Source organism: Aythya ferina (genome assembly GCF_964211825.1).
Source record: "Aythya ferina genome assembly, chromosome: 3".
In the NCBI taxonomy this organism is placed as follows: domain Eukaryota; kingdom Metazoa; phylum Chordata; class Aves; order Anseriformes; family Anatidae; genus Aythya; species Aythya ferina.
Window position 1 is genome coordinate 184,267 of NC_140298.1, and position 25,608 is coordinate 209,874.

General features: G+C 43.1%; 1 protein-coding gene across 15 annotated transcripts in view; it reads right to left on the reverse strand.

The window, feature by feature from the left end:
* RIN2 (Ras and Rab interactor 2) overlaps positions 1-25,608 on the reverse strand; it is a 310,183-nt gene that overhangs the window by 68,248 nt on the left and 216,327 nt on the right. The window contains exons 1-2 of one of the 15 annotated variants that reach the window (XM_084514297.1): positions 19,944-20,520; positions 18,890-19,021 (exon numbers count right to left, since the gene is read on the reverse strand). The exons of 7 other annotated variants lie outside the window; for them this stretch is intronic. In XM_084514297.1, coding sequence (XP_084370423.1) covers positions 18,890-19,021; positions 19,944-20,162 — 351 coding nt within the window. In that variant the 5' untranslated portion in view covers positions 20,163-20,520. 7 more of the 15 variants (XM_084514298.1, XM_084514289.1, XM_084514290.1 and 4 more) reach the window with 7 other exon arrangements.

The window sequence follows — 25,608 nt, forward strand, 5'->3', positions numbered from 1 at the left end:
TGAGCAAACAAACTGATGTACTTTTGGAGCTACACATCAACAAAGGCAAGAAAAATTTGGTGGTCCACTGCCTGCAGGGACAGCATTATTGAGAAAACTACTTAGTTACCCACGCCTGGAAAACACGTACAAAAACGTGAATAATATACAAACATCTACATAACTTTAAATAAATGAGAAAAAAAAAAAGAGACTGAACTTTATTTTCCCCTCTGAAAACAAGCAGATGAAACATTCTGGGTCAGCTAGTGTAAACGCGCCGAAATCCTTGGATCTTGGAGGATTAATTTTCATCCTGCCTGTTGAAGAATGCAACGTCCTACATACTGAATTGAACCAGGTCAGCAACAACCAACTAACCTGAGCAGACTCAAGCCATTCCATTGTAGATGTGCTTTGTGTCCAAGAACATTGCATGCCACCAGCTTTATCTTCACGATTGCTTTCTGACCAAAAGGTTAATGATATCAAACAGCCTACATGAAGAAAATCACAACCTTTTTTTATTATTTTTTTTTAAACCATTCATCTTTTCCATTCTAATCAGTGTTGGTGAGGCCACACCTGAGTACTGTATCCAGTTGTGCACCCCCAAGGTCAAGAGACACGCACAAGAACTGGAAAGAGTCCATCGCAGGGCCACCGAGGTGAGCAAGGGCTGGGAGCACCTCTCCTGTCAGGAGAGGCCTGACAGAACTAAATAGAAGATGTATTTATCAACAAATGAGTATGTTTTCACTGAAAAAAAAAAAAAAAAAAGGAACTATAGCACTTGTCTTTATTTTGCTTAGCACACAAAAAAGACTGCAAGAAAGTCTTCTACTTATTTAAACCAAACTCGTACCCCAAAGACCTCCCATGTAAGCATACGAGACAGCAAAACATTTACACCTATACCAGTCTTCAATGGCCTAACCTAGCTAGGATCCATTAGCACCAAATGGATAAGCGACTTGGTGCAGAAAGCTTGTATTGTTGGTTGTCCTGGCTTTAGGAAGGGGCACAGAGACTCCTCACTTTCCACAATATTACAAAACAGTGCTCCTAACCTGTATTATGGAGAAGGAAAGTTGCTGCCAAGCTGAGAATGTGTGAAATTGTTCCTGAATCACTGACTGTACAGAGCATAAAACACAGACTGAGCCATATCTGTGAGTGCCAACAACAGTGTAATCCCCAAAGCACAGCACTCTCAGCTATGCCATATACACATCACAGGAGATGAAATGCCTAGACTTGTTTCATAACGTTAGGAGAAAAAACCCACACACAACATACACACAAGATCCCAGAAAAAACAAAGCAAGTCTGAACAGTTCTTGTTCCTTGTCTGTTTGAGGAACCAACAGGTCAGGACAGGGGCAGAAGCAGAGCACATTGACAGTTCTGTAGAACCAAGCCTGCAGATGGCAGCACGGTTGGAACTGATGATCCTTACAGTCCTTTCCAACACAAAACGTTCTACGATTCTTTTATGCTAACTGGTATATTTGGAAAAATTATACAGGCTTTCAGTTATATAATCCCTTTTTCAGTACTAAAATCAAAGTAAGATTTTACAAACTAATTAGAAGTAAAATTTAAGTAAAAAAAAAAAAAAGTGGTTTATGTCTGAATGTCTTCCCTGAAGTACATATGAACCTCCTCTAAAAGAGCAGGTGACTGGGTATCTGAAGAGTGAATTAGATTCTATCTGTAGGAGATACATATGTTTGCAGGGGAAGAGATTTAACAAGTCATGAAGTGCTTATTTAAGGAAATGAGAAAGACAAACAGTAAATATTCTATACTCCAGAAACTAGTAGCAGAAGGGGAAGGGAATTCATAATATGCAACCAAGCTAGCACCTCTACTGGTACAGAGTATGGAAATTAGCAAGTAAATTTAAGCCTCAGCATCATTTCTAAGACACTCATGATTTCCCTTAAAGGCCAAGGCTATGACTACATAGAGAGAATGATTGTTTTATGAGGAAAGTCACCCACAACTTCAACCAACACCTGTGTTCTAAAATGTTTTCAACACGATTTCCCAAACAACTCACACTCTCGTACTTCTTACTTTGGGAATGGGGAAGGGGGGAATCATCTGGGAGATGTTTTCTTTTTAACAGACAAGGTAATTTCAGACCTTCAAATAGTCAGAATCTACAATTTAGTTTCTAATTATATTTTTACCAACAAAACGTGAGAGAAACCAAAGATGACATACTATTCTGACAAATACTGCTTACTGTTTCCTCTTCTGTTCAATTTCTTGACAGCAAAAAGAAAAATAAAATAGAGCGAAAACAAAAAGGTTATGACACATGCCAATGAAACCCAGGAAATTCAAAGCTTAAGGCTGTTGAAGTATCTGTCCCAAACCAATTCAATTCCTCTTCCTTTCTTAGTACTATACAATGTGTGACTGACAAGGTTAGCCTCCCTGGCTTGGGTTTCAGTCTGCACAACTTCCAAGTCATGTAAACACAGGCCACCCTTCCTGTCCTCACATTGCTCCTCTTGCCCCTCCTTCAGAAGACAATTGTTCCCTCTGACCTTTCCCTATACACACATTTCCTCTCTGATAACTACCCTGGGCAACCCCTTCATCTTCATGCACCTTCTTCTGCCACTGTAGACTTGCAGTTCTCTTCACTTTTTGCAGTCTTTGCTATTTCCTGCCTCCAGCTAAGACTCTTCTCCTTTTCTACTCCTTTTTTCCTAACATCTGCACAAGGACCCTGGAAAGACAAACATATTTCATTTTGTATGACATCTCCCAGACCTTGCATTTTTTTCCAGAAGTCTGAGATGCCTTTCCACTCCTCCCCTTCCTTATGCTTATATTCCTTCCCCTTCCAACATGCTTATATTGAGGTGGTGGTCCAAGATCATAGCCCCAATAACTCACCTAGCTTCTTTCCTCAAGTTCCTCAAATGACTAGGACATACTCCACAAAGAATAAGAAATTGATGTAACAGCCACCATCTGTCTCTTACAGCAGAGACAAAGGCTTAAAGCCTCTCCCAGACTGCCTTCATCTGGACAAGGGAGGAATAAAGTTACATCCCGCTCTTCAGATTCTGGGATCAGCAGTTTTCCTTTCTCTGTCCTGCCTAGTTTTGACCCCCCCAGGGGTATAGGGAAGATTATCACCCTTATAGTTTGTTTCCCCGGCATCACCAGCACCCACATCAAGACCTATTTGATTACTAAAAGCTTCTGTTTCCCTGCTGGATTCACAAGTTCATAAAAACTACTGCTAGAGGAACTTCTAAAGAAGGAAGTGTGGGTGTTTAATTCTCCACTCTTCATTTCCTTGAGTAAACAATTTGTTTTCTCTTCTCTATCCAGGGACAGAGTTTCGAAATAAGTGCTTTAGAAGAAAATAAGCCTCATTCAGTGAAATAGTGAAACTGGGTTAAAGTACCAACAACAGACCATTCTGAACTAAAACACACTGATGACTCCACAAGTTTTGTTTACATAACATAAACCTCTAGTGTAGGAGTTAGGTAAAGAAATACAAATGAGTGAAACTAACAAATGCTAACATGGATTAAATGTGATGAAACCCAGAAAACAACGTACCAGTCATATGAGAAGATATTTTCTAGGTTTAATTCCTGCTGACACACTGGTACCAGAAGATTTCCATGACTGCTAGCAACAAACACTGGCAATTGCTGTACATAGAGAGCTGGGACTAACCATACAGGAATGTTTACTTTCTCCTTTTACAAATGAGAAAAATAGTTTGAATAACACAGCTAACAGAAACAAAATTCTTTCTGCAGATGGTAACAAAGGTGCCAATGACTAAAAATAGTTCTTGCAGTTATATACCACAGTTTCAAGACCTAGCATGACATTGTTATTGCTTCTACATCTGATACCAGTTACTCTTGTACAGTTTCTTTGCACCAATTCTGTACAGTGAAAAAACACATAATCAATAAAGCCTATTAACTGCTCTTAAAATGAACAAGAAGGAACTAGGTATCTTTCTTTTTAGCTAATTCTTTCACAGTTCATGGACCATGACCTCACTTGCAGGATCACTGCTTCCACCGAGTCCTGTCACCTCCTGCATGCAAGGTTCTACGCAGCCCTTACTGGAGAAGGTGAATCTTTATGAAGCCCAGCAAGGAAGTGGTTATCAGCCTCAGTGCACTCTTCCATCAGCCCAGAGGCATGGCTGCATTCAGCTGGGCTCCATAACGCCCCCATAGGGTTCAAAAGGAGGAGCAAAACTCTGTTTCCCTTTGCAGCCCAAAGCATAATAGAAGCAGCTGCTGTCAGCTGCCAGCTTGACTTCATTCAGCTCATAGTTTCAGCATTTATCCTTAGCTCAGAGGGATAGAACCATTTGTTTTTCTCCTTTTCCCCTTCAGACAAAAGTTATATTCTGCAGAATGCAACTGCAGTGCTCCTTCCTGTCTGGGGAATCTATTATTCAGCAGCATATAGTAGAAAGAGATCCAAACCATAACCCATTACTGCACTTGTGGGCAAGTCACTTTCCGCTCTTTGATTTCATTTCTCCTGTGCCCGTCTTACTTATGACATTAGCCTAAGCTTCCTACCGTTGCAGCTTCATACAGCACCAGACAATCCCATTCTACCAGCACTGTGGAGTTAAGCAGCAATAGCCTTCTGTCAGAACCCTTCATTCAGTGCACCTTTGCTTCTTAATCGGCTTCTTAATCAGAAACACAGCCTACGAGCAGCTTCAAACAGCTGCCATGCTTCTTAGCGACTTGCCACAAAAAAGCATCTCTCCAGTCTCTTCAAACATGTGAACTCCCAAAGAATCATACCTATCCTTGCACTCACACATTTCACACACACACAAATTACATTGACACCACAGGATCACGCTCAAACCTGGAACAGTTTAATTTGCCATTTCATGACCACCAAGGCTAGACCTTGGAGACTGCCCCTGAAAACATTAACTTTGCACATTTCCAACAACTCAAGATTTTTATGTGCAGCCTTGAGAGGTCCAACATGTAAATAATAGTGTTGTGTTTTTTTTTGATGTGCAATTAGGAATTAGCCTCCACATTCATACACAGACCCACAAAATCTTAACATGCTGAAGTTGCACTGATTCCAATGCAAGTATTTTGCTCAACTAGATCTGAAGGAGGAATGTCTAAGGCCCTGCTGGGGTTAATGACTGTTTGAAAAGCAAAGAAAACAGGTTTAAGTAGCAAAGCAAATGACCATATCGCCTTTAATTAAAGCTGGTATGTTTGAGACAAAAGCTTTCAACTGACAACCAGTTCTCTTTGTTAGCCATCACACAGTAGACTAGTAAAAGTAAAAAGAACCAAAGCATCACCCTACAGGCAGAAATACCTTTTACCCCGGCATCAACACCTAGTCAAGCATACTCTTCATTCCTGTATGAATAATACACCTTTTCTCTTCTCAACAGGTCTCAAGAGAAAATACTGGTAGGAGTCAACACATGATGTATCAACATCTCAGGAAGCTTCTTCCTGCTACCAAATACAATGTTATATCTGACTATCAGTTTTATTAAATAAATTAAAAAAAAAAATCAAAGCACGTGAATTAATACTGTTTCTCTGTTAACAGTCTGCAAGTTAAAGATTGGTAGTAATAGCACTTCCAGCACTCATGCAGCACTACAACAAACTACCAGATAATGTAATGGAAACATGATGCAATGGAAGATTGGGATTCACAGTACAAACAACAAAAAAGCATCACATGCTCTACTAAAAATACACTTCTTGTAGAGAAATCCTTTGCTGTGCAAAGTTCAATTAGCATCTAGATAAAAAAGCACAATAACAGGCACAGATGATTTGGGGAGGAATAATAAGGCTACAGCTATATATCTTATATGTTTCCAAGGCTATATATTTAACTGAGATAACTTACCTCTTATTTCACTGGTATTCCATAAAAAGTATGACCAAAAAAAAACCACAACACATAAGTGTCAGGTAAAAGAGACAGATCTAGTTCCTACCTTGTTTCCTTTTTTTTTTCCTAGCACTGGAAAGTCAACTGCAGAGCTGGCTCTCAACCTAAGCGACAGCTCTGCAGCTTAAGCTTATAATTGCATTATTTTCGTCATGATGTCAGGAGAACTGTAGATGAAAAGTAATTTTAAAACAGCCAATACTGTCAGCTGACAGTTCTCCTTACATATGACAAAATAACGCACATTACTGTGGGAGTATACTGCTGGCTTGCCAAAGGAGCCTCAGGTTTCTGGAACACAGCTCATGCTTATTTCATTGTCACTGGCATTCCCTGGTCTGATTTTCACACAACTTCGCTATATTCTGTTCATATTTGGATGCTAACCACACAACGTGTTTAAAAAAGCCTACTACACATCTGCCTCATGTTAACCCCAAAATACTTCCATTTAATTAGTGTTTGCCTGCCGGAATAGCTTTATGTAAGTACTTAAAGGCATTAAGCTAACTGACTGATAGCTGTAGACAATTCTATGAGTAGAAATAGAAAGGAGTTTAAACAACACTGAGGATTTGAAAGATATGCATGGTATGCTCTCTGGCTGTTCTTCCACAAAGTTTTCTCCCAAAACCCAATCAAATCTGTCCTGAACACAGAAAACACTAGACCAGAGGACTACTTCATCTCTTTCCTAAGTGACAGCCTCTAGAAAAACTGCTCATGATACCACCTCAAAGCAAGGAAATAGTTTGTAAGAAGTCTCCTCAGACTGCCTATCCTGGCCCAGGCCATTTAAGGGTGTTATATCATCCACACTTAACTCAGAAACATGGAAAGTTTCCAAGACAGGATGCCATAGTTAAGATACTTTATTAAAAGTTACATTATTTTAAGTACCAAATAGTCAACATTTCAGCTCCAGTATCAAATCATATTGCTGGTTATTAATAGATCCAGTTTTGCTAAAAACTTATCTAACAGTTTAGAGGCCACAGATAAAGACAGAAATGTCTGATTTACATTAACTGTAAATGGTATTTGGGAGATACTGCTAGCTAACGGAATGTCTAAACTTAGGCTGTTACAGTCCTGCCTGGAGTGGTAAACTTGCAGATGTTTTTTAAGAACTGTTGCACACTCCAGTCACTATTGGTATTGCTGCAACTGCGGAACATCCGGTGCTGCTGGAAGCCTGGCAAGTACTTAGCAATCAACTGCACCCAAACCAACTCTTCCAAAAGCTTAGGCCAGAATCTTCCAGAAAGGCTGGAACTGATTCACTTGCTCACTCTGAGTTTGAATACTAAGCGGTGTAGCTGCTAGTGGGAGACAGAAAATATATTCACATATGTAAGCTTGTTGGGCTACTGGCATAGAAGTGGGAAGGTTAGAAGGCAGGACAGCAGATACATTTGGAGCCGCAGGGATCTGTCTCTTATTTGCACATTTTGCCGTGGTATCTCTCTCTGGTAGCACTTAACACCATACATTCAGTCCAGTTAACTAGTAATAGAACTAAACCGTCCTGCTCCCCAGATTCACAGTGATATAGTCCTGCTTCCTCAGTTGAGGAGAAAAGTTGCATTAATTACTGATATCATACATAATGAACTTTTCAAAAAATTCACACGGTATATCTTGTTTTGGATATCATACACTCAGAATAAATAACACTCCACAGATAACAGGAACAACCTATAAAACCCGAAAGTCACAGAATCACAGAATTGAACGGGTTGGACGGGACCTCAAGAGATCATCAAGTCCAACCCCCCTGCCAAAGCAGGTTGCCCAGGTAGGCGTCCAGACAGGCCCTGAATGTCTCCAGAGAAGGAGACTCCACAACCTCCTTGGGCAGCCTGTCCCAGTGCTCTCTGTCACACTCACTATGAAGTTCTTTCTCAAGTCGGTGCAGAACTTCATGTGATCCATTTTGTGGCCATTGCCCCTTGTCCTATCTGAAAAGAAGTTGGCCAAATCCCACCGTCTCCCACACTTAAGATATTTGTAAACATTAATGAGATCCCCTCTGTCTTCTCTTCTCCAGGCTGAACAGACCCAGGTCTCTCAGTCTTTCCTCACAGGGAAGATGCTCCAGGCCCCGTACCATCTTTGTGGACCCTCTGCTGGACTCTTTTGAGGAGATCCCTGTCTTTCTTGTACTGGGGAGCCCAGAACTGGACACAGTACTCCAGGTGAGGCCTGACCAGGGCAGAGTAGAGGGGGAGGATTACCTCCCTTGACCTGCTGTCCACACTTCTTTTAATGCACACCAGGATCCCATTGGCCCTCTTGGCCACCAGGGCACACTGCTGGCTCATGGTCAACCTGTCATCCACCAGGACCCCCAGGTCCTTCTCCTCAGAGCTCCTCTCCAGCAGGTCATTCCCCAGCCTGTAATGATACTTCGGGTTGTTCCTTCCCAGGTGCAGGACTCTACACTTGCTCTTGTTAAACCTCATTTGTCACTAAGTCACTAGACTTAGTGTTTTAGTTTTGTTTTATTTGCTTACAATCTTTACCACAGCTTTAAGAGTTAAATGCAATCTAATGGCCTACACTGCATTAGAGTTCATTTAACAAATTGCCTCAATTAAGAAAATCATGAACAGAGAAAAACTGATGGACCATACATAGCTAAGTATAAATATACACAGCAGTATAAAGTATACACACCTGGCTGAGTGGAAAGTTTGCTGAGCATGAACTGTACCACTGATCTACCTTTCTTAAATTCACTGGACTTTTCACGCACCACATTTCAGCAAAGTGCTCCAATTGAGCTAGTGAATTTACTAGTGAAAAAGGGTATCTTCCCATTCTGATGATCTCAAAGGGCACAAAGAGCCTTGACAAAGGAAATGCTTGTAGCCAGTCTGTCCCTACCTTGAAAGGAAACCTCCTTATCAACAGAACAGAACCCTTATCAATGGGGAATGAAATGTCCATCCACATTTGGAAACTGCAATGTTCAACAAAGGGAAAAAAAAAAAAAAAAAAACAAGGAATTTTCCTATCATGGCCAAGATGTTGCTTGCCAGCACAAGTTTTAACTACACTGATAAAAACCCCAGGCTTTTAGTTGTGACACAAAAGGTTGTAAGTAACAGTGTGTTGATATTTTAAGACTACCTTCTTCAATTCTCTATCCAAATCAATTAATGCCTGTGCCCAATGCAGTTAAACTGCATAGCCTGGTTATTCCAAAGCCAAGACTTTTCCTTAGTTTTGCATTCTGTACTCCTGTGGTACGATTAAAAACCTGCACTGAACTTTGTTAGGTGGTCAATGCTAGAACTAAAAATGTTCTAGTCATTCTTAGAACATTATCACCAACTACTGAAAGACAACTATTACCTACTTGCCATTCTTAAAACACGTAATATAACTCTAAGCCTTAAGCAAAACACACATTATACAAGCAACACACAGAACATCAGTGAAAGTAGACACAACATTATGTATTCCTTGTCATGAAATCAAGCAAAAACTTAAAAAGCTTCAAAGTGGCTCTCAGGCTGTCATATTTAAAAACAAACCATGCCTCCAACTCACTGTGGAGTAGTGAATGACATGGTTCACAAGATTAAACTGTGGCATGACAAACAGAAAATAACCATCAGCAAAGCAGGATGCCCAGTATGTCTGCTAAAAGGGTATGCATGTATTAACGTACTAACTTTAGCAAGGAACAAGACATGCAAGAGACCCCACCAAACAAACTTCTTGGCTTCTAGAGTTGTTGCTAACCGTAAGGGAAATGCACTATAAGCAATAGCTAACATGTGCCATCACTCATGAAATACCAAAGGGTGAAACAACATATTTCATACAGATGATGAAAAAAATGAATCCACACTTCAACAAACTAATATTTTTCTTGGCAGTCCATACCTTCTAAAAAAAATTGCAATAAAGTACTTTAAGGGACGTGCTGCAAAACAAATGATGAAAGTATTTTTGTAGGGAATCCCTGCCAAAATGGATGAGCTGTGCATTTAGCAGAGTAAAACAACTTAATTATTAATTAATAACTTTTATGGAACCATTACACAAAGTTTGAATTAAGCAAGGGAAGTTTTATTGCTGTCTTGACGGTGATTTTGTTTTGAATTGGTCAGATAATCCGAACATTCCAAGCAATGCAGTTTGTAAAGCATTTACTATGCAAAACAAAGACCACTGATTTGAGTTAGAACCAAGGCTTTCCATGTAGCTCCTTGTGATAAGCTGGCAACACTCAAACTTTGCTACTGTTCACTAGGTTATTCGTTGTTTTTGTCAAAATAAAGTTTCTTGGATTCTACCCCAGTTTAAACAAAAGCCATGGCCCATTTCTCATGTGGCAGGGGAGGCGCAGATGGAATCTTTCCATGCCATTGGAGAGGGTCCGGCAGTCTTGATCCACATTCGTGAACAACTTAATATGTTAAACTTATAAAGTTGTTCAATTAACTAGTGGAAAGGTTTACTTGTGGCTCAAAGATAATTCTCTAGCATGTCAAGTATTTATAACCAGTTTGCAAGGACTTCAGTGGGAACTTCCTGCTCTAACGGCACAGAGAAACACTTCAGGATATGAGTTTTACCACAGCTATTAAATCAGTCAAGTTCAAACTACCAGCAATAAAAGTCACAGGACTGAAAATTTATATTTTCTAACCACACCTTCCAAAACTCAATTCTCATTGAACACTTACTAACTTCCAAAACCACCACTTTGAACAGCTGTCTCTAGACCCTTATAAAAGCAGTGTACAAAGTAGGGTTTATACTGTGGCAGACATACAGAGAAATTAAATCACCTGCAGTACCCTAAAGGTTTCCAGATAGACAAACCAAACAGGTGTGGCCCTTAGCAAACACAGAACATATACCCTGGCTTCCTCCTTTGAAGCTATGTGAAGCATTCAAATTATGGTCTTCCATCTTCCATTAACTATTGTGTACACTGTGAAGCAATTAAAAAAAAATCCCTAATCAGCCATAGCTAAAATACATGTAGCTTACCATGACATCTTACCAAGTACTTGCATCTCAGTGTTGCCAACATCTAACTTTTCATAAGGAATTGCAGCCTCGGGAAGTTCCACATACAGGCATGCCAAGGCCCCAGCTGGCAGGAGGGTTACTTAATGTAATCTTCACAAGAATAAATATGTTTTTAGAAAAATACAACCAGGAGAAATTCAGTTTAGAAATCGAACTTCTCTGCAAAAGTTGGTGAGCAGTTTCTTCCACATGCAGGTCCAGATCAGTCAGCAAGTGTACTCAAACTTTAGTCCATGCCTTTTTCCTAAACGGAAGTTATTACAAGGCTTAGTTATGGAATTAACATGAAGCCAGTGTAAAAGGCAGCCCCTTGCCACACTGGCCCAAGAGCACAGACTGAACTGGAAAATAACAGCTGGCAAACCTATCTTTTGCTCTGCATTAGGCGAGTGACTTTGTGCCAGAACTTTTGCTTTAAGCACCTGACCAGGCATCTGCAGAGTAGGAAGATGAAAGAGGACACTATACTATAGCAAATACGATTTCTCTATGCACTCAATACTGTCTGCTCTTGCCACTCATTCAGATCAGCCCTTCAGATCTGCTTATGTGCTCCGCAGCTTAGAGTCTTCATCTAAACCAGTAAGCTTTGCAAGGAACACAATCAAGACAGTCAAGCGAGCATTTCCATTGACTTCCACGCATTCTATCTTAAATATGCTTAAATGTATTTTAAGCATATGCTCAAAAAGCATTATCCATTAAGAGAAAATTTTAAGTGAAGGAGTAACAGGAAAACAAGGCTACAGATGTGCACGCAAGTTAGGAAAGGAAATGTTAACATAGGTAATGCAAGCCACACATGAAAGGAAAACTTCAGGTTATTCTCATGCTGGAAGTATGTTTCAACAAAGTCAGGGTCAAAGAACCCTGGAGTTAATTACTGGAAAACACGGATCTGTATTCAGCAAATAAAAAGCAGAAGTCACAGACATCACTTTGGATGCAAAAACCGTAAAGAAAACCACTCAGAAAGTCCCAGAAGTGTTTTTTTTTTGTTTGTTTTGTTTTGTTGTGTTTTTGTTTTGTTTTGTTTGTTTGTTTAAAAAAAAAAACGAAACAAACAAACAAAAAAACTTTTCCATTACAAGCCACTTGTGCGACCATGTTCAAAGCACTGTTTAGTGCTGGGCATTTGGCCAGAGACATTCACGTTTTCAAGCTGGTTGAGTAGGAGCAAGAACTGCTCTCATTTGAGGAAAGCGCCTCAAAAATTAAGTTGTTTCTGCCTCTAAGCCTATAAATGTAAGCCTGGGGAGGGAAGCTAACAGTTACCTCAGTGTCAACATACAGGGTTCTACTGGTAGGAGTAGAGCAACAATAACCTGCAGTTAATGAGTTGTCCCTTAGTATTTAAATACCTTACCAACAATTCACTGATTTCAGCAGACTTGTCAGAACTCAGGAAGAAGACACTGCCTGCTCATGTGCAAAGTAGGGCTTTTACTCCTCAGAGACAAGTCACAGGTAAGAGATCTTCCAAGAACTTTTATTTACAAGGCTATCTCAAAAACCCTGGTCCAAGAACAGGAGAAAACGCAGCTCCTTTGTCTCACCCTCCTGTCACACATCATCTTAATGTACCAGAATCCTCCATGATTCAGCTGCATTTTATATAACATGCAACACAAAGAGGGTCACTGCTGGCAAATCATATATGACAAAATAATTACACATCACAAAATACCTTTGATTCCTGTCAGAGGATTGGTTAGACCCTGATAATTTCCTTTTGCTACTTTCCTTTTGCTACACTGTCATCTCTGTATTTCTTTCTCATATTCACACTGATGGTAGAATCCCTAGCTACATACAAATGTTTAAAAGAATCAAATACAATGCCTACAAGTCATACTGAACCACTAAAATTCACTCCTCAGCATTTCAAGAGGAAAGCGATGAAGTCCACATATTATTACAACTGGAGCAAGACATTCTGTATTGTGAGTACTATGTTTAAGTAACTGCAAATCAACTTGGATTGTATAGTAGTTTAATATTCTCCAAGTTCTACTAAGCAACACTATGAACGGGTAAATCAATCTTACAAGACATCCAGTGTTAGTAATTTCTCTTTGAGAATACATATACATCTTTCAGCAAGCTTTCAACAAACGATATATGAGAAAAAAAACAAAGTAGGCAGAAGTACGCTTTTAGCCATCCTGCAAAAACAAATTTCATCTTGATTTGAAAAAATGAAGCGTGGCCTCTACATATGCAGGCTCATAAAAATCACAATCGGCAACACATTACAAGGATAACACCAAATTTTTAGGCCCAATTCAACACTTATAACTGACAGCATAAATTCATGAGCAACTCCCTTGAAGTTGATAGAACTACGTAAATATAAAAATTAATGTAAAGAGATGAATTAGGCCCATCCTCTTTTGATTCAAGAACCATTCTTTTAAGTAATGAACTTTCCAAGTATTAGAAATTATTGGATTTTTAGGCTACATTACTCTGCCTTTTGCTTTACATATTTAAAAAAAAAAAAAACATCTGGTTGAAAAAATGCAATTACTTACACTTCAGTCCTAAAACTCCTACCACAATTCTCTGTATCCTTGGGATACAGATGCAGGATTTGATAAACACCCCTAATCCATCCACGCACTTTGGAATCAAAGAACTCCCTCCTCAGCCACCAGCACCTTCATATGTCTCTTCCTTGCCCAACTCTCACACAAGAGCTCTCCTCAGTCACACTACCCTAGGGACAGGAAAAAGCAGGTCAGCCCTGCTTCAAGGAGAGGGGCAACAAAAGGTTGACCAGACCATGCCCGCTGGCACAACCAGGCTGGCCCAGGCCAGCTGTCCTTGCGTAGGAGACTGTTGGAGGCACAGAGAGCTGCTGAAGAAGGCAGAGGCTGTCACCACTACCATCAGCCAGCACCCACAGCTGCAAGCCCTGTTATTCTCAGCTAGGCAGTCCAGAGGAGCACACCTACCAGGACAACGCTCGCTGCCTGAGAAGTCATTCCTTGTCCTCTCTGATGAGGCACAGGCCATAGGGTAACATTACTCAGAATGAACTGTGCTGCCACTTCCCTATTGCCGTACTATTACCAGGTTGGTTCAGTGGACACCACATGTTACACCTGTTAACAAAGGACACCTGTTAACAGAGAAGTATACATTTTAAGCATGCTTTTCACAAGGGATGCTGTGACTGGGTCGAACAGTACAGCAGCTACAGCTGAGGAAAGGACTTATGCTTCCACATTGAACTAACCTTTGTCTTTCCAACCAAAGCAGGCATTTTTCAGCATGGAAACAGTCACGGGCTTGGAGTCACTGTTATATCTGAAAGGCCCTTTATCACCTTTCATTTCTTCTGCAACTTTAGGGAAGAGGAAGGCAGAGAGAAGTCTGTGCATGTTTGTCTTAGTCCACCTAAAAAAGGTCCTTTAAGCCAAATTAAAACAGGCTGCAGTATCATGTGGGGCCTAGACCAAAAGCAGAACCAGGCCACATCAGCACTTCAGATTCACCAGCCAAGAATGTGAAGCAGTAGCAGCCGCTGTTCCACAAACAAACTGTGCTACAGCTCACGGCAGCAGAGACACAGAAAATTCCATGTTCCTGACAGTCTTTCCTCCTTGTCCTGCTCAAACTGTAAATACTCAGATTCCCGAACAACAATGGTAGATTGAACCATAATGTCATTTAGGATTGGATAACTGCAGGTGGTAGAATATCAGAACTAATGACAATAATAGTCCTAGTCTAGGTCATAAGCACCATAAATGCTAACAAGTGGACATAGCATCCTTTCCAGCTCTCAGTAACATGCTCTGGAAGATTATACTGCTTCAACAGTATGTGGTAACTGTATTGCATTAAGTATCTTGCTGTAGCACTCTGCATGTCAGGAGGTATTTATTTGCCATGTTGTAAACTGACACGTATTGGAAATAAGAGCCTTGTATCTATCCAATTCCTTCTACACAACCTCTGTGTTTCATTACCAAATGACTTAATTTACCACAGAGTACCAAATATTTACAGTACTGTCCCCTCTCCCAATGCGCACCAATTGAATGATAAATGACTTGAACAAAACAAATGCTTTAACTGGCAACACTTGACTCTGCTTAGCATTCTTCCCATGCCACTCTTCAGTAAGATTTTTTTTGCAGCTTTTTTTTTTTTCCCAAGACACTTATCTTTATACATTCTTATTACAGATGAGAGGTATCATAAATCTCATTTTGGAGACCTGCACAGTATGCCAAGTATTTAGATCCATGGGTGAATGCTGTTTACCCACGGATCCTACAATGCACATGACCACAGCGCCAGTTTCCTGTGTCTTATTCACTGACACACCTCGCTCTCTGCTATGGAAGGCGGGGCTACAACTTTGCCGTTCAACCCCTTTCAGCTCCTGATCAGAAGCCACTCAGTAATCATGAAGGCTCGGAAGCAGTGACTGCAGCTTGGTAGCACTTGTTAAGAAAAGAACTGAGACCATGCCTACTTACAGATAGCACTACATCCATTCCCTCCTGCTGATGGGAGGTAAATTACATTACTGATTACTACAACACAATGGCTACACTGTTCTGCTAGACAATAGAAGCTCTTTAGCTTCTGTATTGGAAGAACTGTTTTGCCTTCATGTTTTTTAAAATAAGCACTAGCTCCTTGGGGAAAAGTTAAATAACCACAGTATCCATTCACTGCCTCAGTAATTACTATATTTTGATCCATCTTTATCATATAATTAAAAAAAAAAAGTCCCTCAAATCCCCTTAAGTAAAAGAACCTAATTGTCTTCTACTTTAGACATATTTCAGAGCAACAGGAGCCAACTTTCCTAGTCCTGTTAGCCACATACCAAAATCTTCATATGGCTATGTGATTCAAAGAACTATTGCTCACTATTCAGAGGGCCAACTGCTCACCCAGAGAATGGGTGAGCAATTGGCTAACGGGCAGGGCTCAAAAGGTTGTGATAAAAAGGGCCACATAAGGTTGACAGATGGTCACTAGTGGGGTCCCTCAAGGCTCCATTTTAGGGCCAGTCCTCTTCAATGTTTTTTTAAAGGATTTGCATGTAGGACTAGGTGTTTTGAGCAAATTTGCCAACAACATCAAACTTGGAGGAGTTGCGGACTTGGATGAGGGTGGAAAGGCCTTGCAAAGAGATCTGGACAGATTGGAGAGCTGGGCAATCACCAACCACATGAAATTTAACAAGAGCAAGTGCCGGGTCCTGCATCTGGGACGGGGCAACCCTGGCTATACATACAGACTGGGCGACAAGATGCTGGAGAGCAGCCCCACAGAAAGGGATCTGGGGGTTGTGGTTGACAGCAAGCTGAATATGAGCCAGCAGTGTGCCCTGGCTGCCAGGAGGGCCAACCGTATCCTGGGGTGCATCAAGCATGGCATCGCTAGTCGGTCAAGGAAAGGGATTGTCCCGCTCTACTCTGCACCACAGTACAAGAAGGACATTAAACTGTTGGAGAGTGTCCAGAGTAGGGCAACAAAGATGGTGAAAGGCCTAGAGGGGAAGACATATAAGGAGCAGCTGAGGTCACTTGGCCTGTTCAGCCTGGAAAAGAGGCAGCTGAGGAGGGACCTTATCGCAGTCTACAACTTCCTCGCAAGGGGGAGTGGAGAGACAGGTGACCTATTCTCCTTAATTACCAGTGACAGAACCCACAGGAACTGTGTTAAGCTGAGGCAGTGGAGGTTTAGGCTAGACATCAGGAAGAGGTTCTTCACCAAAAGGGTGGTCGCACACTGGAACAGGCTCCCCAGGGAAGTAGTCACTGCACTATGCCTGTCTGAATTTAAGAAGTGATTGGACTGTGCATTTAGTCACATGGTCTAAAATTTGGGGTAGACCTGTGTGGTGCCAGGAGTTGGACTTGATGATCCTTATGGGTCCCTTCCAACTCAGGATATTCTATGATTCTATGAACTAGGACGCAGTAACAGAGTTTCACAGAGGTGATGGCCACATAGCCCCCACTGTTTTGCTGTCAGACTAAGGGACACAAAGCCGGTGGGCTGTGTGAAGAACACTGGAGCAATGTGCTTAAGTCAGCCTCAGGAGGCCCTCTTGCATGCCTTGTCAAACTGAGTCAGGGACATGTTACCAGCTTAGCCTCACGCCGCTGATATGGCATGGCGCTGACACAAGAGAAACCAAACTGCTCAAAAAAAAAAAACAAACAAAAAAAACCACCAAATCCACACCTTAACTGCCACCACTCTCACTAGCAGTGATTACACTTTTATGGATTTGCAAGATGTTCAACACAATTTTCTCAAGCAAACATGAATCCTGCAGCTTAATGCGATTAATTTCTCAGTAGGCTAATATTTATATTAGCTGTCCTTTCAAAGCCTTAGCCTAAGAGGAAACCTGTATTACTGCTACTGCACAAACAAATCCTCAGAGGAAACCTGTATTACTGCTACTGCACAAACAAATCCTCACAGACTGACTTATCAGACTTACCTTACCCTGGAAGCCCATTTCCAACAGGACAGTCTGATCCTTAAACCCAGAGAGAAGCGACACAAGCAAACAAAAGATTCAAATGCTTACAAGCTTACCAAATACAAACAAACTGATCTACTGACAATCCCTTTAAGAAAATATTTCACACCAGCCTCAAAAGCAACTCAATGAGTGGATTACTAGCAACAATCGGCCACCTTGTTCCATATAGCTGTTCCACCATCATTTCTCAGAAAAAAAGTTAGTGCTGCTGGAATTCTTGGTAATTATTACTTAGTTTATGTTCTTAATTAATACAAGGAATAAGGCAGCAGGTTTACTACAAATCCCCTCAGTGAAATTAAATGTATCCTAGGATTACACACAGCAAAATACAAAAGACTGTTCCACATAAGTGTCCTCAGAATCAGAGCACAGCTTTCCTGCTTAGCTATATGATCATACAGACAATTTATCATAGTCTTTCTGTATCAACTTATTGTAGTCTTTCTTTCCTTGGCTTAATGAGAGTGCTGCTTGCAACAAATAAAATGTGAGTGTGATATCGACATTACTCTCATCCTAAATCCCAAACACAGCACCATACCAGCTACTAGGAGGAAAATTAACTCTATCCTAGCCAAAACCAGGACACTGCTCAACTAACTCAATACACAGACCCCAATAATTAAATATTTGTAGAGCTAAATACAACATTAAATCTAATGAAAATTTACATAAAAACTGATCTGGTTTAAAAAATTGTCATGGTTTAACCCGGCTGGCAGCTAAACACCACACAGCCATTCGCTCACCCTCGCCCCTCCCTCTCTGGGACGGGGGAGAGAAATGGAAAGTGAAGCCCGTGAGTTGAGATAAAGACAGTTTAATAAGACAGGAAAATAATAATAACAATAATAATAATAATAATACAATGATGATAATAGTACTACTAATAATAATGTGTACAAACAAGTGATGCACAATGCAATTGCTCACTGCCCACTGGCCGATACCCAGCCTAACCCCGAGCAGTCCGGCCCCCCTCCCCAGCTAGCCACCCCTATATATTGTTCAGCATGACGTCAGATGGCATGGAATACCCCTTTGGCTAGTTTGGGTCAGCTGTCCTGGGTCTGTCCCCTCCCAGCTCCTGCTGCACCCCTAGCCTGCCCATTGGCAGGACAGAGCAAGAAGCTGAGATGTCCTTGGCTTAGTATAAGCACTACTCTGCAACAACTAAAACATTGGGGTGTTATCAGCACTCTTCTCATCCTAAGCCAAAACATAGCATTCTACCAGCTACTAGGAAGAAAATTAACTCTGTTCTAACTGAAACCAGGACAAAAATATATATAAAAGCTTTGCTCTGCAGCTATAGTGGCATGTTTCATTCCAACAAAACACAGAAATACTCACAAAGCCAAAGCAGACGTAGTGAAACTGAATGTGGAGTTGCTGCGGAGTTGTACGGCCTACAACTCCACGTAACTGCTCTTCTAAGCACTGCCTCACCAGCCATACAGCCTGCACCTGGACAAATGGGTGATTCTGCAAAGAAAATTAATCCCAGTCACTTCACAAGTCTCTCAGCTGTTCTCCATAAACAATCTTCTAATGGCAAAAGAACACCTCTGCCAGCCCTGTCACATTTATCCATACTGCTTTTGCCTGCACAGAAATACCAGGTGGAAACCGTGCTCCGCCCAACCCTCATGAACACAGGCATGTAAAGATGTGTCCTAGGCAGAGGGGATAATGCACAGACGGGCTTAAGTGTTATCACCTGGAGAGGCGTCAAGTGAGCAGAGCAAGGGAGAGCTGAGCATGCTGAAAAGATAAGAAGACAAAGCTGCACTAACAGGGCGCCTGCTTTTCTACACCTCTGCAGTCAGACCTGGGCGATTTAATATGCATTAGCACAATAACGCTTACGAGGAAAGAATTAAAGAGAGGAACTGCCGAAACCGAGGCTTCGGACCGCCCTTCTGGGCGCCAGGAGCCCCCGTTCCAGTCAGGGGCGCGCCGCAGACGCCCAGGCCGGTGGCTCTGACCGCAGCCGGCACCGCGGGCCTGCTCCGCCCGCTGGGCCCCGGCACGCTGCGGGCCCCGGCCCCCCCCGGCCCCCCCCGGCCCCGCGCCAACCCCGGAGACCCCCGGACGCCCTCCCCCCGCCGGGCCCCGGGCGCGCCGCCCGCTCACCTCCCGAGGCCGGCCCGGAGCGAGCGCAGCCCACAGCCGGCCGGGCCGGGCCACGGGGAGGAGCCGCAGCCTTGAGCCTGCCGCAGGGCCCGGCCCGACCCTGCCCGTGCCGCCGCGGCCCCTCCCCTCAGCCTGGAGCCGGCTCTCCCGGACAAGGCGCCCGCACCCACCGGGCCCGGGGAGCTCGGCACGGCCCGCGGGGGCCGCGGTCCTGGCCTCCGGGCCGGGCGAGCGAGGCCGCGCCGTTCGTTGCCCCCGCCTGGACGGGCACCTGAGGCGGCGGGGCCGGTGGCCGGCGGCGGCCTGCAGTGCTCAGCGGGGCCGGGCAGCCTCTGGAGGCCCAGCCCGGGCCGCTCCCCGGTGCCCCCGTGGCACCGGCGCGCTGCCGTACCTGTGTGCGTGCCGGCGGGACGGGCCCGCACAGCTCCTCCTCGCGGTCTGCACCAGGCGTGCTGGGAAAACAGCGTCCGAGCGGTTGGGATGTGCGCATTCCCCAGGTCGTTCCAGGGTCCTAACAACCAGTCTTTCACAAGGTTGTTATGCTGACTGCAGGGCGAGTTACTTCAGTAACAAAACAACGAGCGCGAGATTTTCCTTCCCGTTTGGCAGCCGCTTTCTCCATAAATAGAACACCGGTTGTGAAATCTGTTCATCTGATTCGTGTCAATATAGAACAATGCTAGAGCCGCATGATGAAATGTGACCTTCTCTCTTACATACCCTTGTATAACCACAAGTCACAGAGTGGTTAATGTATATACTTCCTGTACCTTGCAAAAGAATGGTCTAGCGGTTCATGTCAATAGAATGTTTGGAGGGTAAACCTTGAGACTCAGGTCTAGGGGATAAGAGAAAAAGGAGTTTTCAAAAACTGCTGACTTTTGCATGGGGCGCTGCACGGGTCTCTGATATCCGAGCTAAAAGATCACCAAATTAGGGGGGGGGGGGGGGAAGCTGAAGAACAACCAAAGGATAAAGCCTGGGGGGAAGACTATGAGCCTTCAGTATGAGCGACCCCCCAGAGGGACCACCGGAGACTGATACGCATGCGTCTGTGGGATGATTCGGTTCCTGGGAAACTAATTATAATAACCCTGCCTTTTCCAAAAGTGGTGCTGAATATGTATTAGCCTAGGAGCATAAAAACCAGCCACCTGATGTAATAGGTGTGCGTCTTGGTGGAGCGGAGACTCCCAGCGCACCCAGTGTTGTTTGCTTGCCTCTATTCATTTAATAAATTGTAAACTTTAATTGCAATCCTATTTGAGACTCAGTCATTTATTACATGGTTAAATGCCAGCAACCGCACTGAAGATAGCAGCTGACAGGTTGAACATGATTAGGAACATACTCGAGAACCCACAGGGGTGGAAAATCATATTTAAAGGAGGTACTGCAATTCCAAAATCCAGATTATTAAAGCAAAAGGTAGCTTTGCAGAAATACCACAAAGCAATACTGTCTTAGTTACAAGGTGATGCAATTTACATTAATCCTAGGCTTCCATTAAAATGGCCATTAATCCTCAGGCATTGGAAGAGACGTGGCTGGCTCATATTGATGCAACCACAAGCAGCTTCTCTTGCTGCAGCTTTGATGTAATCTATATCTGTCCTTTGACACAGTGGTGTGAAACTTCAGATACAAGCTGGAGACAGCTGAAGTAATCCTACTTGCAGGTTGTAAAAGCTGCTGTGTACTCTACAATCCGTCTAGAGAGCTACTGAAACCTTTCTGCTCCAGATGCCATGCATACCACTCTGAACTTCAACATTAAAAAACATTTCAGGCAGCCTTGCAGATGGTACTAACATGCAGTATTGCAGTGCCTAGCTTGGCATAACTCATTGGAGCCCCAGCTTTCCTCACGAAGTGTGGTGAGCTACCACTGACCCTAAAAAGCAATTGAGAGCAGTGCAGTGAGGCACCTGCCAACCAACAAAAAAAATTGACCCACCTCAGTAAGAGTGGCAGATATGGGAGAGTTCCAGTCCAGGGCTGCACGCAGGCATGCCTCTTCCCTTGGGATTCACAAAGCCCACCTGCCCCCTGACAAAAGAGAACGAGGCCACCATAATAAACATGCTCTTCTCATAGACCTCTCATGATTGCTACTGTGAGAAACACTCCGTAGCCAATAACTTAGGCTCAGGCGAGGATCTCAGTGAAGTAGTAATTTATTCGCGATTGCAATGGCGGGCGCCCCACAAGCAGGAGAGAGCGCATCTACTAGTTCCAAAACACAGTTTATATACCTTTTGATGGCAGGACCCTCCCCTGTTTCCCCACTGAGTGGGTAATCCAGGTTCACAATCTATCTGATGCTTCACAAACAATGCATGGCTTTCAGTCGCCGGCCTGTTAAATTTCAAATTTCTTTTGACATTTTTACTGCTTGAAGTGGTAATGTTTCTTCACTTATCTGACTTGACTTGACACCATGATTTTCACCTAATTGTCCCTAAGGAGTCTGATTGTCTGCATTTTACAAGGTCGCCTGCTAAACTTTCTTATCACTGTAAGCATATCTCAGTACCACATTCCCTCCTTCTAAACAATGTAACTCTGCAAAAACAACATTTCTATTCCCACACTACCATGGGACAGCCACTTGCTGAATCCACCTATCAGATCAGGTCCCACGTCACCCCTACTCACTGGGGTGGGGACAACAAAGTTGCTTACCTTGCACACAGCAAACAAGAGGCAGTAAATGAGAGGCAGGTATTGACATACATGGCCCTGCCGAACTGGAGCAGTGCTGAGCTCCAAAGACTGGAGGCAATTTACTTGCAAAAACTTTGCCACACACAGTCTTCCAAGTACCTGAGAAGATACCAGGTGAAGTTTCATGGCTTGTGTTTCTTATTTATCCCTAATTGAGACCCTCTAAATCCAACTGCAAGCATGAGTTTGGCACAGTCTTCTAACAAATGCAGTAAGCCTGCAGGAAGGTTGATTTTTTCATGAGCCCTGAGCTACTGGGCTGTATTTGCCATCATGTGAGCATGGGGCAGAGATCAACATGTAGGCCACAGGCTCTAAGCATTGTTGGGATGCCCCTCAGGACTTGACTAGTCTAGACAAGAAATGGCACTTTGCCTTGCCAGCATTGCTGCACTGCTGCAGACACCCCTGCGAGGTGAGGCAAAGTAAGCTTTCCCATGTAGGTTGGTTTTGACAGAGCCTGGGCAGCATCTACTTTAGCTCTGTAAAAATCAAAATGCCTGTTTCCTATTTCCATCCCAATTACAGAGCAAAACACTGTTACTGGTGTTTTGAGTGCATACCTAGGAGATGGGAAATGCACTTGCTTATCTGCTGTCACACTCTGGCAATTGCAGAAAGGAGCAGCAATTATATCCTTAAGCTAGCTTCCCTCATGGTGGCCAGAATTTGTGTGTCAAGAGACTGTGTGCTTCCACTGGCTCCTATCCTAGAAGCCTGCCATATCACCATGAGCTTTGCAGGAGGAAGGAGAGAAACTGAAGCACTTTGTAGAGAAGGCAGATGAGTCACTGGGACCTACCTCCTGCGTGCTCAGCACATTGCTGCTGCCCCATGGGAAGGCCTGTGTGGTCTCCCAGCCATCAGTTTGCATCCCCCCAGCATCTGGTCATGTTCACTGACAGCTTCAGAGTAATCTTTTTTTACCGTAGAACATGATTTGTGTTTCAGTTGTACGTGACAGTGATGTCCTGGTTTCAGTTAGGATAGAGTTAATTTTCTTCCTAGTAGCTGGTAGCTATGTTTTGGCTTAGGTTGAGAAGAGTGCTGATAACATGCTGATGTTTTAGTTGTTGCAGAGCAGTGCTTATACCAAGCCAAGGACATCTCAGCTTCTTGCTCTGTCCTGCCAATGGGCAGGCTAGGGGTGCAGCAGGAGCTGGGAGGGGACAGACCCAGGACAGCTGACCCCAACTGGCCATAGGGGTATTCCATGCCATCTGGGGTCATGCTGAACAATATATAGAGGTGGCTAGCCGGGGTGGGGGGGACAGCTGCTCAGGGATTGGCGGGGCAGTGGTCAGCGGGCAGTGAGCAATTACATTGTGCATCACTTGTTTTGTACACATTATTATTAGTAGTACCATTATTATTATTATTATTATTATTATTATTATTATTATTATTATTATTTTCCTGTCTTAATAAACTACCTTTATCTTAACCCACAGGCTTCAAGGCTTCACTTTCCTGTTTCTCTCCCCCATCCCAGAGAGGGAGGGGGGAGGACGAGCAAAGGGCTGTGTTCCGACCAGTTAAACCACGACACTTCAGTATGTTATATATGGAGTGGTAATTCGTGTCGAGAAAATGGTTGATATTCATAAAGAAGGGGGAGATTTGGGAGTGTGGCCATGGGGGTTGGAAAGCCCCGTGGTTGAGATAACATTAGACTCTTAACGATGACACCATCAGGAATATTTAAAAGAGTTTAGAGGGAACAAAGAAGGGTGGTTCATGAGACTCCATGCAGTCTCCGGTTTCTTGTTCTCCAGCCATAAAGGCACGGATATTTCTGTGTGTTTGCTGTTGTTGTTATATTCAAAGTTGTTTGACCAATGAAAAGTTGCTTGGAAAATAACTGCTGCGGGGAGAAAGGTATAAGAGGGGTATAAGAGCCTGCCCTCAAGAAAAAAAAAAAAAAAAAAAAAAAAAGGCAACAGGATGAAGTTACGTCATCAATAAAGAAGCAGGAAAAAGAAGTGAAGAGGAACAGGCTGGCAGAATGGAGACCAGGATGGGAACAGGCACATTGATTGCCTCATGAAGATAGGCTTGGCCAAACTCAGCAAACTGCTCAGAGAAGCTCATACAGAAAGTCGCTGGAAATGGGCGCACTGGAACTGGAGAGAATCTCGAGCTGAGAGAAGCGGAGCCACGCACACAACTGCCCCTCTCCGGTAAGCAGCTGCGCATTATGGGGAATCATACGCCCTTAGGAACAAAGACTGTCCTGGTAACCTTACAGCTTGTTCTCCTTATTAACAATTGGACATTTTATGGGCCTGAAATACGGGACCAAATTGAGGTCAAGGTGTGGGACTCTGCAACTAAAAACGACAAGGTTACAGTGGGATTGCTCGGCACCTGGCAAGCAGTCTCTGAGAGCCCTGTGGAGCCACAATCACAAATGTGTGGCTTGCCAGAGAGTGAGGGAGCTGTGGGCTCCTTTACTGATCCGACTGCTACGCCATGGGCCCCTCTGCTGCTACAGCCATCGAAGGCTTTTGCTGTTACGCCCCCTGTTGACCTGGATGTGCCTTTTGACCCAGGCCTATCGGCCTTGAAAAAGGAGATGGATGTGCTTTTCTTCGATCCGGGAAGAACGGGATACATAAGGCCTGAAGACTGAGTTGCTTGACAACTTAAAGCAAGACATACTGCTCAAAAGGAATGGAAAATGGAGACTTGTATGGAATCAAGAAAAGCAACGGAAAATAGAGAATGTTAAGTCATAGAACTTAAAGGATTGTTTGTTACCTTTTCTGATTGTACGTATGTATAGGCATACTTGGGTTTAGTATGTAAAAGCAATGTTCTGTATATTTAGAATGTTTGATGTTCGTGTGTGCATGTTGGTGGAGCGTAGACTCCCTGTACACCCAGTGCTGTTTACTTGCCTTTTATACCTTTTATAAATATTACTAAATTCAGATTGAATTGAGACTTCATTTATAACAAGTACATTCAAAATCTCATCTCTTAGCAGTATTTTGTGTATTACACTTCAAGCTGTAAGTCAGATTTCTTGCTCTGATTTGTAAAACAACACTAACTCTCAGCTATTTGTTACAACAAAGGGAGGAGGGAGGCGAGAATCAAACTGCATGAAGAAGGCACAACAAAAACTGCTTAAAAGCAAAACTAGCTGGTTTGCTCAGTTTTCCCAATGACTTTTTCATACAGTGAGCAGAGGGAACATGGATACT